The sequence below is a fragment of the Antennarius striatus genome, chromosome 18 (assembly GCF_040054535.1).
Source record: "Antennarius striatus isolate MH-2024 chromosome 18, ASM4005453v1, whole genome shotgun sequence".
Taxonomy (NCBI): domain Eukaryota; kingdom Metazoa; phylum Chordata; class Actinopteri; order Lophiiformes; family Antennariidae; genus Antennarius; species Antennarius striatus.
Genome location: NC_090793.1, coordinates 7,733,520 through 7,748,402, shown reverse-complemented (window position 1 = coordinate 7,748,402; position 14,883 = coordinate 7,733,520). Strand labels below are relative to the sequence as shown.

General features: G+C 41.0%; 1 protein-coding gene across 1 annotated transcript; it reads right to left on the bottom strand.

Annotated features, from left to right (window-relative positions):
• Positions 1 to 497: 497 nt before the first annotated feature.
• On the bottom strand, positions 498 to 14,873 carry wu:fb63a08 (mucin-2). The gene is made up of 27 exons (XM_068340992.1): positions 14,828 to 14,873; positions 13,988 to 14,205; positions 13,824 to 13,905; positions 13,209 to 13,606; positions 12,472 to 13,036; positions 12,156 to 12,352; positions 11,675 to 12,064; positions 10,965 to 11,257; positions 10,053 to 10,318; positions 9,840 to 9,902; positions 9,461 to 9,598; positions 9,085 to 9,341; positions 8,912 to 8,996; positions 8,790 to 8,816; positions 8,457 to 8,591; positions 8,111 to 8,367; positions 7,923 to 8,007; positions 7,608 to 7,805; positions 7,359 to 7,496; positions 6,744 to 7,000; positions 6,583 to 6,667; positions 3,201 to 6,425; positions 2,674 to 2,882; positions 2,399 to 2,555; positions 1,887 to 2,308; positions 823 to 952; positions 498 to 645 (listed from the first exon to the last, which is right to left on the bottom strand). The coding sequence occupies exons 1-27, from the start codon at positions 14,871 to 14,873 to the stop codon at positions 503 to 505; spliced, it is 8,466 nt and encodes a 2,821-aa protein (XP_068197093.1). The 3' UTR covers positions 498 to 502.
• Positions 14,874 to 14,883: the final 10 nt, after the last annotated feature.

Genomic DNA, 14,883 nt, shown 5'->3' with positions numbered 1-14,883 from the left:
CCAGTTATTGCACTTTGACTCTCTTTATACCATTATTAAATATGAGATAAATAAAAACACACTGTATACTATTTCTGTATCCATATAGCCAATACTGTGTGAGAAGAGGATGCAGTTGTTGTAAGAACATGACATTTGGCAATGACACAAATGGTAAGAGTTTATATATGTCATCATGGAATACAAGGATTTTTAGATAGAAAATGCAAAATATTTAGAAAAGTTAAAAAGAAAATTAGAAAGAGCTCAGAAAAGAGATGATTGCTTGTTTGAATGGTCACTGTAGTATCAGAGACTGTGGATGATTTTGCTCTTATATCAGTTGCAGTTGATAGGGTGCTATGTAATTTGCTGGTTTTGCAGTATCAGGTCAGGTTTAGGAATGAATGTTTTGATCTGGACAGTTTCTTCCTGTTCTCGTAAAATGACAGTTATTAACAGTATGGAAGCTTTTTCTGGGCTGTGATTGTAATGTCCGTGTCTTATCCCATATCACAAATGTTCACACTCTCCAGCTATCTCCAAACTCTTCAACACTCCTGGCTCTGGTGCCATCTGGCTTTATCCATTCATCCTGCATTTGACTGTCAAAGTTTCCACACAGACCCCGCACCTTCCTTCTGTATATACGTGGTAGAATGATCCCTGCAGGAACAAAATCAGCCAAACAGGGTGAATTAGATCAGTATGTAAATTGCTTCTTGGGAAAATGGCTCATTCATGTACATGAGATTGGAATGATGAAATGCATATTCAATGTTTTTGAATGCTACAAATTCAGGACTACTGCTTTTTTGGATTAAACTTGTGAAAAATTAATACCTGCAGAGCTGTGTCCGTTGAACTCCACAGAGAGGCCAAAGTCTGTCTTCAGGTAGATACGAGAGAAACGCACATAGATGTTTAAGCCAGGACTTGGTGAGACCGGAGGTTTAGTTCTCCTCCCATCAACCTAGACAGAGACAGAAAAAAAAAGTTTGTCAATGCACTTGATGATATGTAAGAATATTTCTTTGATTTTAGGAAAATGTCTACAAGATATGCCTGACATTAAACAGCACAGTTACCACACATGACATGTGAGCTGTGAGACTATATCTTGTAATTATTTAGTTAATTAGTGCGAAATGGATTTGTAAATAAATACCTATTTTTGTGCATTTATTCATGTACACATATTCTGAATATACACTTGAAGATTACACCTACTGTATGTATTTGATTTCAAGGTGTCGGGTCTACAGTGATTAATTCATAAGAAATGAAGTATTTCAAGCCCCCTATTGAAAACGTCTCTAATTTTTTTCTATGATGAAAAATAATGTCATCATGTTCAGTTATATTGAAAACATAGTTTTCATATTTTTTGAAAATCTTATTGGAGAATCAGTTTTGACTTTTATCAACAAACTATATTTATAAAATCCATGAAATGACTCATTAGGTGCATCTTAATTTTTTCCAAATTGCATACCAGTGTTTTCTGCATATATGGGATAATAATCTACTCACAAAACTACATTTAAAATCATAGTCACATCATAAAGTCTCACTTTTGGATACATTTAATGATATTGCAGTGTTTTACTTCCTCTTTCTCTCTCTGAAGCTCTCTCATACACAAAGAAATGTGTAAAACACCAGTGGGGAAATAACATATGACTCGGTATTATTTTGTTCATAACATATCATCTGCCTCCCTGCTGTCATTACACCTCATGGAAAAAATGTGGTGCACAGTTATTTCCCTCAGTGCTTTAACAAATGCTTGTGGGCGGGCAGATATGACAATATCACATGAAAAAAATATTGCATCCACTGAAAAAGGTCCTGCAAGAAAATGAGATGGAGGCAGTGAGTTGTTTGAAAATACCCTTGGTACTTACAACAAGTCTCCGTTTCTCCTTCAGCTCCACAGTATGATTGTGCACTCTGATCTTAAGCTCCTTCAATTTGTAGTTATACTCTTTGCTGTCATCATCATGGCTATCATCATCATGGCTATCATCGTCATTATCATCATCATCAGCATCATTATCGTTATCTTTCTCTTCATCATCATCATCATCATCATCATCATCTTTGACTCTGCGACTGTGGTCTTCTTCACTCCTGCTGTCGCCATGATGACTATCACTGTCATCATGTAGAGTGCGTGTATTGGTCGCCTCGACGTAGATATCTGGTAAGATGCCTGCCAAATTCCTGGTCTGGACCAGAACATACGAGTGTTCTCCTTCAAAATCATACTTCATTTTATCAAAAGTTTTGTACTCAACATGTCCCCTGACGGTGCACTCATTGACACCTGTTGATCAACAAACGGAGAGCAATTCATGTGTTACAGAGGAATATGTTTTAGATACACTACAGAGTTGAATATTAGTGTTTATGGCACCTGTTGATTGGCAGTAATAGTCTCCCTCCTCATTTTTAAGACAGACAGCATTTCCAACACATCCTTCCTCGTAATCGCAGTTAATCTTCCCCTCGCCATTTTGTTCCTCACATTCACATTTGTGGATGCAGTGATCGGTGTACCACACTTCATTGAACTAACAACAAAGAGAAAGTTATGCCCACATCCACCTCTGTTTTTCAACAGTGCTTGGGCTCCCTAAAAAAGCAGTGTTTATTTGAAAATCAAATTTGTCTATCTGAACCATCACTCACCTGATGTGTGGCACCGTTCCTCTCTACGCATCCACACTGCTGGATCGGAACACAAAACCTTCCTTTCTGCACAAAGCCCTCATTGCATACACATCCCTCCACACAACCATTGCTATCATTGCAACGTGGTGGGCCGTTCAAGTCTGTACAGGTGGGACTGCAAGCAGGGACACAAGTGGTATAATGACTGTTCTGTGTACAGGGGGGCGCTAGGGAGACAGAAAGGTAGATAAAGATTATAATAATATAAAATATATCCAAAATAATATGTCAAAAATTTAAATGGTAAAATGCAATGAACATACAGATACCACATTCCACATATACAGGACATACATTCCCATTCACATGTACACTAAAATGCATCTAGACATTTAACTGGTACTGCCTATAAGGGATCCATTATTTGTTATTCTTGGAGTATCTGGACTTAAAGGTGACATTGTTTAAATTTGCCAAACATAAAGGCATAAAGTATAAATAGAAATTCAGGTAAAGTGGTACAGGGAAATAAATCAATGACTCACTTGATACTGGTGTTGTAGATTGTGATATAGATGGAGTTGTAGAGAGAGGTCTGGTACCTGTGGTTGAATGTGGTGTAATGGTCACTGGAGGTTGTGGCCTAGTTTCAGTTGAAGGTTTTGTTACACCTGTTGTTAGTGATTGTGGTGTGCTAAGTGTTTGTGACTGACTTTCAGTGGAAGATTGTGTTGAATTTTGAGTATGGGCTGTGTTTGGAGTTTGTGGTCTACCTGAAGTTGAAGTTTGAGACTGGGCTGTGCGTGGAGGTACTGTTCTGGCTGTAGTTGAAAATTGTGTGTGACTTGTGCTTGAAGAGTGTAGTCCACCTGTTAATGGCGGTTGTGGTTGATCTGTGCTTGGAGATGGTGATTTAGCTGTAGTTGATTGTTGTGTGTGAGCTGTGTTTGGAGGTTGTGGTCTGCCTGAAGTTGAAGTTTGAGTATAGGTTGTGCTTGGATGTTCTGGTATAGCTGTTGTTGAAGATTGTGTACGAGCTGGGCTTGAAGAATGTGGGCCACCTGTTAATGGTGGTTGTGGTTGATCTGTGATTGGAGGCTGTTCTGTACCTAAAGCTGAAGTTTGAGTATGGGCTGTGCTGGTATGTTGTGGTCTATCTGAAGTTGAAGATGGCATATGAGCTGTGCTTGGAGGTTGTGATCTATCTGTAGTTGAGTGTTGTGTGTGAGCTGTGTTTGGAGGTTGTGGTCTGCCTGAAGTTGAAGTTTGAGTATAGGTTGTGCTTGGATGTTCTGGTATAGCTGTTGTTGAAGATTGTGTACGAGCTGGGCTTGAAGAATGTGGGCCACCTGTTAATGGTGGTTGTGGTTGATCTGTGCTCGGAGGCTGTTCTGTACCTAAAGCTGAAGTTTGAGTATGGGCTGTGCTAGTATGTTGTGGTCTATCTGAAGTTGAAGATGGCATATGAGCTGTGCTTGGAGGTTGTGATCTATCTGTAGTTGAGTGTTGTGTGTGAGCTGTGTTTGGAGGTTGTGGTCTGCCTGAAGTTGAAGTTTGAGTATAGGTTGTGCTTGGATGTTCTGGTATAGCAGTTGTTGAAGATTGTGTACGAGCTGGGCTTGAAGAATGTGGGCCACCTGTTAATGTTGGTTGTGGTTGATCTGTGCTTGGAGGCTGTTCTGTACCTAAAGCTGAAGTTTGAGTATGGGCTGTGCTAGTATGTTGTGGTCTATCTGAAGTTGAAGATGGCTTATGAGCTGTGCTTGGAGGTTGTGATCTATCTGTAGTTGAGTGTTGTGTGTGAGCTGTGTTTGGAGGTTGTGGTCTGCCTGAAGTTGAAGTTTGAGTATAGGTTGTGCTTGGATGTTCTGGTATAGCTGTTGTTGAAGATTGTGTACGAGCTGGGCTTGAAGAATGTGGGCCACCTGTAAATGGCGGTTGTGGTTGATCTGTGCTTGGAGGCTGTTCTGTACCTAAAGCTGAAGTTTGAGTATGGGCTGTGCTGGGGTATTGTGGTCTATCTGAAGTTGAAGATGGCATATGAGCTGTGCTTGGAGGTTGTGATCTATCTGTAGTTGAGTGTTGTGTGTGAGCTGTGTTTGGAGGTTGTGGTCTGCCTGAAGCTGAAGTTTGAGTATGGGCTGTGCTAGTATGTTGTGGTCTATCTGAAGTTGAAGATGGCTTATGAGCTGTGCTTGGAGGTTGTGATCTATCTGTAGTTGAGTGTTGTGTGTGAGCTGTGTTTGGAGGTTGTGGTCTGCCTGAAGTTGAAGTTTGAGTATAGGTTGTGCTTGGATGTTCTGGTATAGCTGTTGTTGAAGATTGTGTACGAGCTGGGCTTGAAGAATGTGGGCCACCTGTAAATGGTGGTTGTGGTTGATCTGTGCTTGGAGGCTGTTCTGTACCTAAAGCTGAAGTTTGAGTATGGGCTGTGCTGGGGTATTGTGGTCTATCTGAAGTTGAAGATGGCATATGAGCTGTGCTTGGAGGTTGTGATCTACCTGAAGTTGAGTGTTGTGTGTGAGCTGTGTTTGGAGGTTGTGGTCTGCCTGAAGTTGACGTTTGAGTATAGGTTGTGCTTGGATGTTCTGGTATAGCAGTTGTTGAAGATTGTGTAAGAGCTGGGCTTGAAGAATGTGGGCCACCTGTTAATGTTGGTTGTGGTTGATCTGTGCTTGGAGGCTGTTCTGTACCTAAAGCTGAAGTTTGAGTATGGGCTGTGCTGGGATGTTGTGGTCTAGCTGGAGTTGAAGATGGCATATGAGCTGTGCTTGGTGGTTGCGATCTATCTGTAGTTGAGTTTTGTGTGTGAGCTGTGTTTGGAGGTTGTGGTCTGCCTGAAGTTGAAGTTTGAGTATAGGTTGTGCTTGGATGTTTTGGTATAGCTGTTGTTGAAGATTGTGTACGAGCTGGGCTTGAAGAATGTGGGCCACCTGTTAATGTTGGTTGTGGTTGATCTGTGCTTGGAGGCTGTTCTGTACCTAAAGCTGAAGTTTGAGTATGGGCTGTGCTGGTATGTTGTGGTCTAGCTGAAGTTGAAGGTGGCATATGAGCTGTACTTGGAGGTTGTGGTCTATCTGTAGTTGAATGCTGTGTTTGAGCTGTACTTGGAGGTTTTGGTCTAGCTGTAGCTGAAGGATGAGCTGTTGTTGATAATTGTGGACTAAGTGTTGTTTGTGCCTGAGTTTTGGTTGAAGGTTGGGTCTGAACTGTTGTTTGAGATTGTGGCTGAGCTGTGCTGGAAGGGTGTAGTCCACCTGTTGATGGAGGTTGTAGTCCAGCTGTAGTTGAAGGTTTTGTGTTAGTGTCAGTTAAAGGTTGTGTTTGAACTGTGCTTTGTGGTTGTGGTCCAGCAGTCGTTTGAGGTGGTGGCTCATTTGTAGATGTAACTGGTTGTTTTGGTCTTGTTGTTTGGGGTCTTTCTGTCACGTCTGTTCCAGGTTGCTGAGACGTTTCAACTCCTGTGGAAAGTACTGTTGTTGGTGACTGGGGATGAACTGTTGTTTTAGGTCCAGTTGTGGTTGTTCTTATTGGTCCTGATGTGATTGTTGCTTGTGTACCTGATGTTGGGACATCAGGATTAGAAGTTTCTGTGGTTAAAGTTGTTGCAGATGTAATAGGGACTTGTGTGTTAAATGCAGTTGTGGCTCTGGTTGTTCTTGTAGTAGTTGTTGGTTGTGTTTCTGAAGGAATGGATGTTTGCAGTTGTGTCACAGCTGTGCTGTGTCCTGGAATGGATGTGGAAGCCAGAACTGTTGGCTTAGCCAGGTCTGTAACAACAATTCAAAATCAATTACTTTTTATGAATTGATATTACTGTAACCTAAATGTGCATTAAAGATTTTCTACTATCCTAGTTTGGGAAGAATAAAGTAAATATCTCATCTTATCTTTAGAAATTCAAGGTCAGTTTGAGGACATACTCACCTTTGCAGTGCCCATGGTAAAGTGACACGTCATCTATGGCGACATCGGAGCGATCATTGGAGCCTCTCCGCCCCTCAAAAATAATCTGAAATGGAGTGTCGAGGTCAATACTAAATCATTACGTTACTACATAACTGACAATTTAGTGGGACGTATCTGACCTTGAAAGCCTCTGTTGTTGTCAAGTCCACCTGAGCCAGGTGCCACATGTTTCCTTGATTGTTCCTCTTACGCCACACAGCAACAGCTTTTCTGTTCTGAAGTAAGTAGACATGGAGGCCCATTGTATCTGCTGAACCATACATGTGATACCAGAACTGCAGACATTGAGGACCAAAGTCAGAGCACTCTGAGCTGATGAGACGAGCTGTGTCTCCATGTGTCACGCTGTTGGCCTCGATGTACAGATAGTGACCATCTGGTTGAAGATATAAGAGTTGACTATGTTAAATTAATGCTAGGATTTAGAATTTAATGTTACATTCAAAGTCCAGCTGCATCTACAGATGATTGCTGATTACTGCATTTATAGTGTATGGTAAACACTGAAAGGTAATTTATCACAAATTGATATCTAGTAGATCTCCTGGCATGTCCTCAAGAGGCTGAAAGAACTGCTATGCATTTCATCAGGAGGTCTTTCTCCCCCTTTCTTGTTTAATAAGCTAGCATTGCTTTGTTTGTGTTTTTAGTAGTTAACTGAAGTGCACCATTTAATTTTTTCCCTGTCAGGTAAATGTAATCACAAATCCATTCATGCCAGTGCATTATTGTACCTCCAGAGGTGTGATCTGATGAAGGGCCTGTCATTGTAGTAGGAGTGGAGCCCCGAAGCCTTGTCCAATCAAAAACATCAGTGAGAAGTTGACTCCATTGACATAGATTTTTTTCAAAATTACAGTTGAGTTGACATGCTGGGAAGAGAAGTCAGATATAATTTAAGATTACTGAAATAAGAAATTAACAACGTTTGATTGCAGGTATGGTATCCAATACCACACCTGCATATGGGTGTGGGGTCTTACCTGAAGTTTCAACATTGCTGTCCCCGTTAATGACACTGGTTGTTGCTTCCACTGTGGGGGGCAAGGTTGTACTGAGGAACTGGGCAGTAACATTAACCGGAGGATGCTCTGAAGCTGTAGTGATTGGCACAAAGACAGTTGAAGGAACTGCAGTGCCTAAATCAGGTTTTGGGGGTCTTGTAACAGGAACACTCACATCTGCAATAAAGGAAAATAATTGAAAGTATTTAAAAACATTTCAAGGTTCACAGCCTTTGAAATAAGTGAAAGGTTTTCAAGGTTTAAAAGTGCTTGTTCCGTATGTAAGTTTCTTACCGGAACATCGTTCACTATAAAGGTTTACATCGTCTATGGACACATCAGACTCTTCGTTGGAGCCTCTACGCCCTTCAATGATGATCTAAGTCAGGCAAAATATTTTTAGATGTTATGTCTAAGATGTTCTTTTTTGTTACTACTCTATCATTACTACCTCACTGAATAATTGGTCGGATGTATCTCACCTGGAAAGCTCCTGTTGTTGTCATGTCCACTTGAACCAAATGCCACACATTTCCTTGATTGTTCCTTTTGCTCCAAACAACATCTGCTTTTTTGTTCTGGAGCAAATAGACATTCAGGCCCATTGTGTTCGCTGAACCATACATGTGATACCAAAAATGTAGACACTGAGGACCTGAGTCAGGACACTCTGAGCTGATGAGACGAGCTGTGTCTCCATGTGTCACGCTGCTGGCCTCGATATAAAGATAGTGACCATCTAGAAAACAATGCTACCATCAAACTTTTCAAGTGCGTTTGAGCCATACAGCTGTACATTATCTTGCACATAGAAAAACAGTGTATTACCACCAGTGTGATCAGCAGATGGACCAGTATTCTGGGTAGGAGTTGAACCATTTTGCCATGTCCAATCAAAAGCATCTGTGAGCATCTGATTCCAGCCACACAGGTTGTTGTCAAAGTTGCAATGGAAATCACAAACTATAACGGAAACATTGGTCAAAAAATCTAGTATTTTGGCCTTTATGCAACGTAATAAAATACTAAATCTGTAAATACAGTCAGAATTAGGAACGGCACTATCAGTATTTATTGGGAGGGATTAGTTAATCTGTAACCAACTTCATCTTTTCAATGCAGAAACAAATGCCCCATAAAATGCAGCCACTGTGTACTAACCTGAATGTGATGGGATGACTTCTGCAGCTGTGGAAGGAAGCTCACTTTTAATAAAGACTGACACTGTTTTTATGCTCATAGGTATCTTTTCTCATTTGTGAATGAATATCACAGAATGTCACCTGAGCATGAGCCAAAATGGATGGAAATGTCATCTATGGCCACATCTGACTGGGCGTTAGAGCCTCGAATACCTTCCACTATAATCTGGAAGAGGTAACAAAATCATATATTTCTTTGTGTATATTGTCATTAGTATTTGCAAGAAACATATATTGTCAAGATATGTCCTTACTTGAAATGGACCTGGTACTCTGATATCGATATATCCTGGATGCCATTGGGGCCCCTGGTTGTTTTTCAAGGCCCAGACCTTTGTAGCTTTATTTGCCTTGAGCAAGTACATATTTAGAGCCATGGCTTTAGCTGAACCATACATATGGTACCAGAAATGCAGGCAGAGCGGGCCATTGTAGTGGCACGTTGAGCTCAACAGACGGGCTGAATCTCCATGGGTTACATTGTCACCCTCAATATACATGTAGAAACCAGCTAAAAGATAAATGCAAATATGTGAAACAAATATCAAAATAGAACAACACACAGGAAAAGTCATTAAATAAAGGAAGCAATATTACAGATATCATGTCAAGTTGAGAGTTTGAGCTTACCTCCAGTGGTGTGGTCTTTGGTTGGACCAGTTAGATTTGATGGTGTGGGTCCTGAATTTTTTGTCCAATCAAAACTGTCCTGTATGAGTTGTTCCCACCCACACAGATTTTTTTCAAAGTTGCAATTCAAGGGGCAGACTATGAAAAAACAAATAAACACAATGCAATAGTTTTTAGTTTACAAAACAAAAAAATGATATTAACAATTACATTAAGTTAGAAATATTTTTCAGATGTATTCATATATTAAATCTGTAAAAGGAAAGTCCTATTGGGAGGCAGGCATGGTGAGATGTGATTTTTGGTTTGGAAAGAAATAATTATAAATTGGATTATCGCTCAGTAATAAATAAACCCTTAGAACCCTTAGTGGTCTTACAAGTTTGATCTGGTGTTGGAGAGGTAGAAGTTGTTGGAGGAGCTGACGTTGTTGAGAGGTCAGCTGAAACGTGGACAAAAACAAAACAAAACGCCAAAAAACAAACAAACAAACAAACAAACAAGTAAAAAACAAATAAAAAGAAAATAAATGAGTTCGCAACTATTGACTATTTGGCACCCAACAAAACATGGAGTGTCAAATATCACTCACCACATGCTGTGTCTGTCTGCCAGTGTGGAAGCTTGAGTCCTGCAACCTGGCATGCAGCTACATAGGACTTCAGCGATTCACACAAGGTCTGTTGGTCACCGCTTGTAGCACAGTAGTCGTACACGCAACTGCTGATGTATATGCTTGGGTGAACAGGTTCATGGCAGGTTTTGAATACGTCCCTTAGTAGCACGTTGCACTCTCTGTAGGCTTTATCTTCCTCAGCATAATCACAAAGTTTAGGGTTATTTGGATAGATGATACACCTGGAGGAGAAAAATCACAAAGTAAAATGTCAAAATAAGGTTCAGGAAAAGCTTATTATTCTTCAGTTTCACTTAATGACTCTATAGCAACTGGTTTAAAATTAAATTTAATGTTAGATGGCAAAATAAGGAGGTCTGTGTATACATTTTTTAAGCAAGTATTATGTGTATATATTCAATTAATTTAATTAATATGACTAACAAAGTAATAAACTATGTAATGTTTAGCTAGTAAGTAGACAAGAACCTTTTTTGTGTGTGATTATCAACAAACTAGTCACGCAAACAGATTGTTAACGGTGGTTATTACCTCATTGTAATGTAGAAACCACATTGACAAAGCATAATTCATGTATTTGATGTTTTTTCACAGTGGTTCATTTATTCGTGATGACACTGACATAGTTAGCATATGTTTTCCACATTCATCATATTAGTTTATTCGGTCAACATGCCATTCGGTTGGTTCTTAGCGTTAAACTTAGGAAAAGTCGAAAGGAGAATAAGAAACTACTACGGCTAAATCCAACTTGCTGTTGTACAGTAGTTTTCCTTTTTAGAGACATTGCATATATTAAAATGTTGGAACATTCATTAAACGTTTACAAAAAGGTCCATAGACAATTTCTCGAACAAGATGACTCACTCGTTGTTGCTTTCCAGCCTCCAGCTGTCACCGAACTCAAACGGTCCAGTAGCATTTTGGCCTCCAGGTGTTACAAAGTCATCGTCCTGATGCTCTGAGAAGGTGCCGCACAGTCCACACAGTTCATACTTGAAGCGCTCATCGACCTGGAGGAAGAGTCTGTTCTGCCCATCGATCATCATTCTGAGGCCAAAGGTCGCCTCCAAAATAATATAATTACTGTTTTTGTACACTGACACTGTGCCGTAGGGGCCTTTCTTGGAATAGGGAAGTTGAATACCAACATCATCCACCTATAGTGAAGACAATACATCAATTACATTAAGTTTATACATTTTCATGTATGCACATATTTTCATTGGGATATACAATATATAGCAACAAATTAGCTACCAACTCGCTGATCGGAGCAAAGTCGAGTGGGTCAGTTCTTAGTGTGAGTATTTGTGAGGAACTTCCTCCAGTGACACACAGTAATTACTGACCCTGATAAACAAGGGTGTGCTGCTAATAATTGGCCATTATCATTAATGAATTACAGCAGATAATACAGGCCAGTGACACTCCACATGCAGCCAGCTGGCCACTTTCAGGTCATGAGACAATGAGACACAACTGATGAACACACACACTTTTTACAGCCACATTTGCTTGTGAAATATTTTTCTCATCCATCATAAAGAGCAGAGAATTACAAGCTTCATGCTTACATATGCCTCCCTGGTCTGATTCATGGTGAGGCGTAGATCACCAACCACAAGAGTCACAGCTTCTAACTTGGACCGGGTGAAGTTCTGGAGGGAAGGATGCATGTTGTGACCTATAACGGTGAACTGGACTGTGCTCTCATCTCCGCACGTGGTTGTCAGAGTGTAGCTGCAACCCCCCTGAAAACTGTAAGCCATCCCATCGTAGGTGAGATAGTGTGGATCACCATAGATGCTGCAGGTGGTGATGTTGAGAGGGAAGCAGTCTTTGACCCCATCCTTGACTTTGCAGACCTCATTTTTTGGACATTGCATTGGGTTGCACTGCACAACATTATCGCCCATGCACTGGCACGTCTCCGTGCAATCTCCTTCTATCCATTTTTCTCCTTTCTGCAGGCAAATAGGAGGTGTGTGATTAAGTTCTTGCACTGGGGAAGCAAGTAAGTGAATATAAAATTGCTCCCTATTCTTCACTATTTACCTCATAATGCTTTCCACCACTCCAGCACCCACAGTCTCCTGCTGGGACACACTTTCCCCCGCTGAGTTTGAAGCCAGATATGCACTCACATCTTTCCACACAACTTCCACAGGAGCCCACTATATCCAGGTTGGTGCACATCTCTGGACAGCCATCAGCACAGGGGTTATAGTGGCTGTTCTCACCACATTGAAGAGCTGAAAAGGAAGGAACCAGCGGAACGCATTATTTTAATTGCCATATTAATAAATATACATTTCCCCTTTCAATACCAAGAAGTAAAAGAATAAAAACAGGAAGCGATGTCACAACTTACGGCAGAATTCAGAGTTCCTCCATGCAGGTATGTCAACCCCAGCCTCCTGGCAGACATCGGCATAGGCTTGCAATGTGTCACATAGTACTGCTGGGTCGCCATGAGAGGAGCACATCCCAACCACACATCCCCTGAAGTAACTCTGTGCCCCCAGAACTGGTAGGCACTCAGCAAAGGGTCCAGCTATAGAAAAGAGGCCTCCACAGTACAGCTCACTGGCATACTTATCCTCCTCCATTGGGTCACAGTGATAAGGCACCAGAATGGTTTCACAGGAGGACGTGCTTTGACCAGGCTGCCAGCTCTCAGCCAGAGATGTAGCATCTGGGGCATCTGTGCCATCAGGTTTTCTGTAGTCATCTTCGCTGAGGTGATTAAAGTTACCACAGAAGCCACAAACTTGATCTGAGTAATTAGGGGGCAGGTTGATGTGAACGGCGCCACTTTTGTCATATGAGACGGAAAGACCAAAGTTGGTTTTCAGTAACACCGCGGCAGGGTTGCTCTGGATCATCACAGAGTCATTGTTGAGCTTCAGTGGAAGCTTCTTCCAGACTCCATTAACCTGCAGAATGTAAAGATTAGATTTCTTTACTGTAATCAGGTATTCTGAAGTTATACCCTTGAAAACTGATAAGGCTGATAAGTCTACTATGAATCCCAGAATGGATTATTTTATCATTACAGTGAGCTATATGTATTGGAACTGCTTGATCCAAGATTTTATAAACACTCACCACGACCCGGCGTGTCTGCCTGCTCATCAGGGACACTCTGTAGTGCCCTATTTCCACAACAACCTGATGAATGGCTGGCAGAGATGAGTTCCCGTCCCGCTCATTGACCACTTCTACGCTGAACTCAGGCAGGGCCTTGCTGGACAAGCATGTCTTAGCAAGTGTGACGGTGCAGGGGACCATGAAGCGAAAAAGCACACCGTCAAAAGTGCTGCAGTCGGTGTTGCTGTGTATGGTGCACGTCCCGATAGCAGAGTGCCCACTGAAGCTCTCTCTTTGAGAAGCACACACTTGGCCCTGGGGGCATTGAGAAGGAGAGCAGAGAAGCTGGCCAGCAGAGCAGTGGCAGTGTGTCCTTTCATCCGTCCACAGCTCTGTGTTGGATTCACACTGGTGTCCTGTAGAGAATGTGAATAAGCTATTTTACCTCTGTTAGCGCTCATATTATTCATATAAGTAGTCATTTTCTTCATTGTCAGTGAACAACAAAAGAAAATCTTTCATTACACTTCACCAAAAAAAGATGAAATACAGCCATGGAAATTATTTGTTTTAATGTATTACTTTATGAATTGAGGAGAAAAGTTGTGTTAAATATAGTAAAATTTGATTTACCACAGGAGCCTCTTCTTACGCCTATCCGGTTCAGTGTGATCCCCTCCTCTGTGGATGCTGCTGAAGCCACTTCAAACACAACCTGATATCAAAGCAGATCAGCTGTTTAAACATATGTATTATGACATTTTACAGCAGAATTAGGTCGCTCCATGCTGCTTCACCTTAGTCCCAGGTACAGTGATGCTTATGGGGATAAACACTTGTTTCCAAAAATTCCTGGGGAAGAAAGGTGAGGCCCAGATTTCCTTCAGACCAATGCTGCTTTTCAGCTGGACGTGGAGTTCTGAGCCTCCCGCTGTGACTGGGTCCAGGTACCAAAACTCCAAACAGGCGTCCCACTCCAGTCTGAGTGGACCACTCTCTAAAATACTCACATTACCTGGAGATGTAAAAACCCATAAGAGAACTTCATACACTGGATGCTTCCATCTATATTACAAAACTCAGTTTTTAAATAGTTCCAATTAAAACTTTGTTTCCTAACTCTATCTGTAACTTTCTGTAACTCTTTTCACCAAATATAAATGGCTAAATATTTTTATTTCAACACAAGTTCCTTAAAATTTGAAGTAACGAACATTCCTTGTAAGGAAAAAAAGCCATCTGTTGAGGTAATCATCATTGAATGCAAAAGACCTGTTTGTAGGTTTTTGTGCTAAACTGGAAACCTTAGTGTGAGCCCTTCATTCCGATTGCCTCTGGGAGAACGCCAGGCCATAAAAGCATATTAGTCTGTTACAGATCATTTAGTGATATGGAGTGAGATATGGATTCAGTCACAGCTTGTTTGTAGATTATAACAGAACTGTGGACCTATGTTCCAAACCTCTCCAAAAGGGTGGGACTCAATTAAATGTTATGTCAGATTAACTATTTCTCTGTGCAACTCCAATCTGCCTTTTCTTCTCAAAACACCTGCTTTTGAATTTCTTTGTTAGATTTAATGTATTTGATTAATTACCATTTTAATAAATAATAATAATTCCTGTTATTTTCTATACCTTTTGCAGAGGCAGTTGGCTGGTTCCTCATCCAGTCACAGATCATGTTGTTTCTG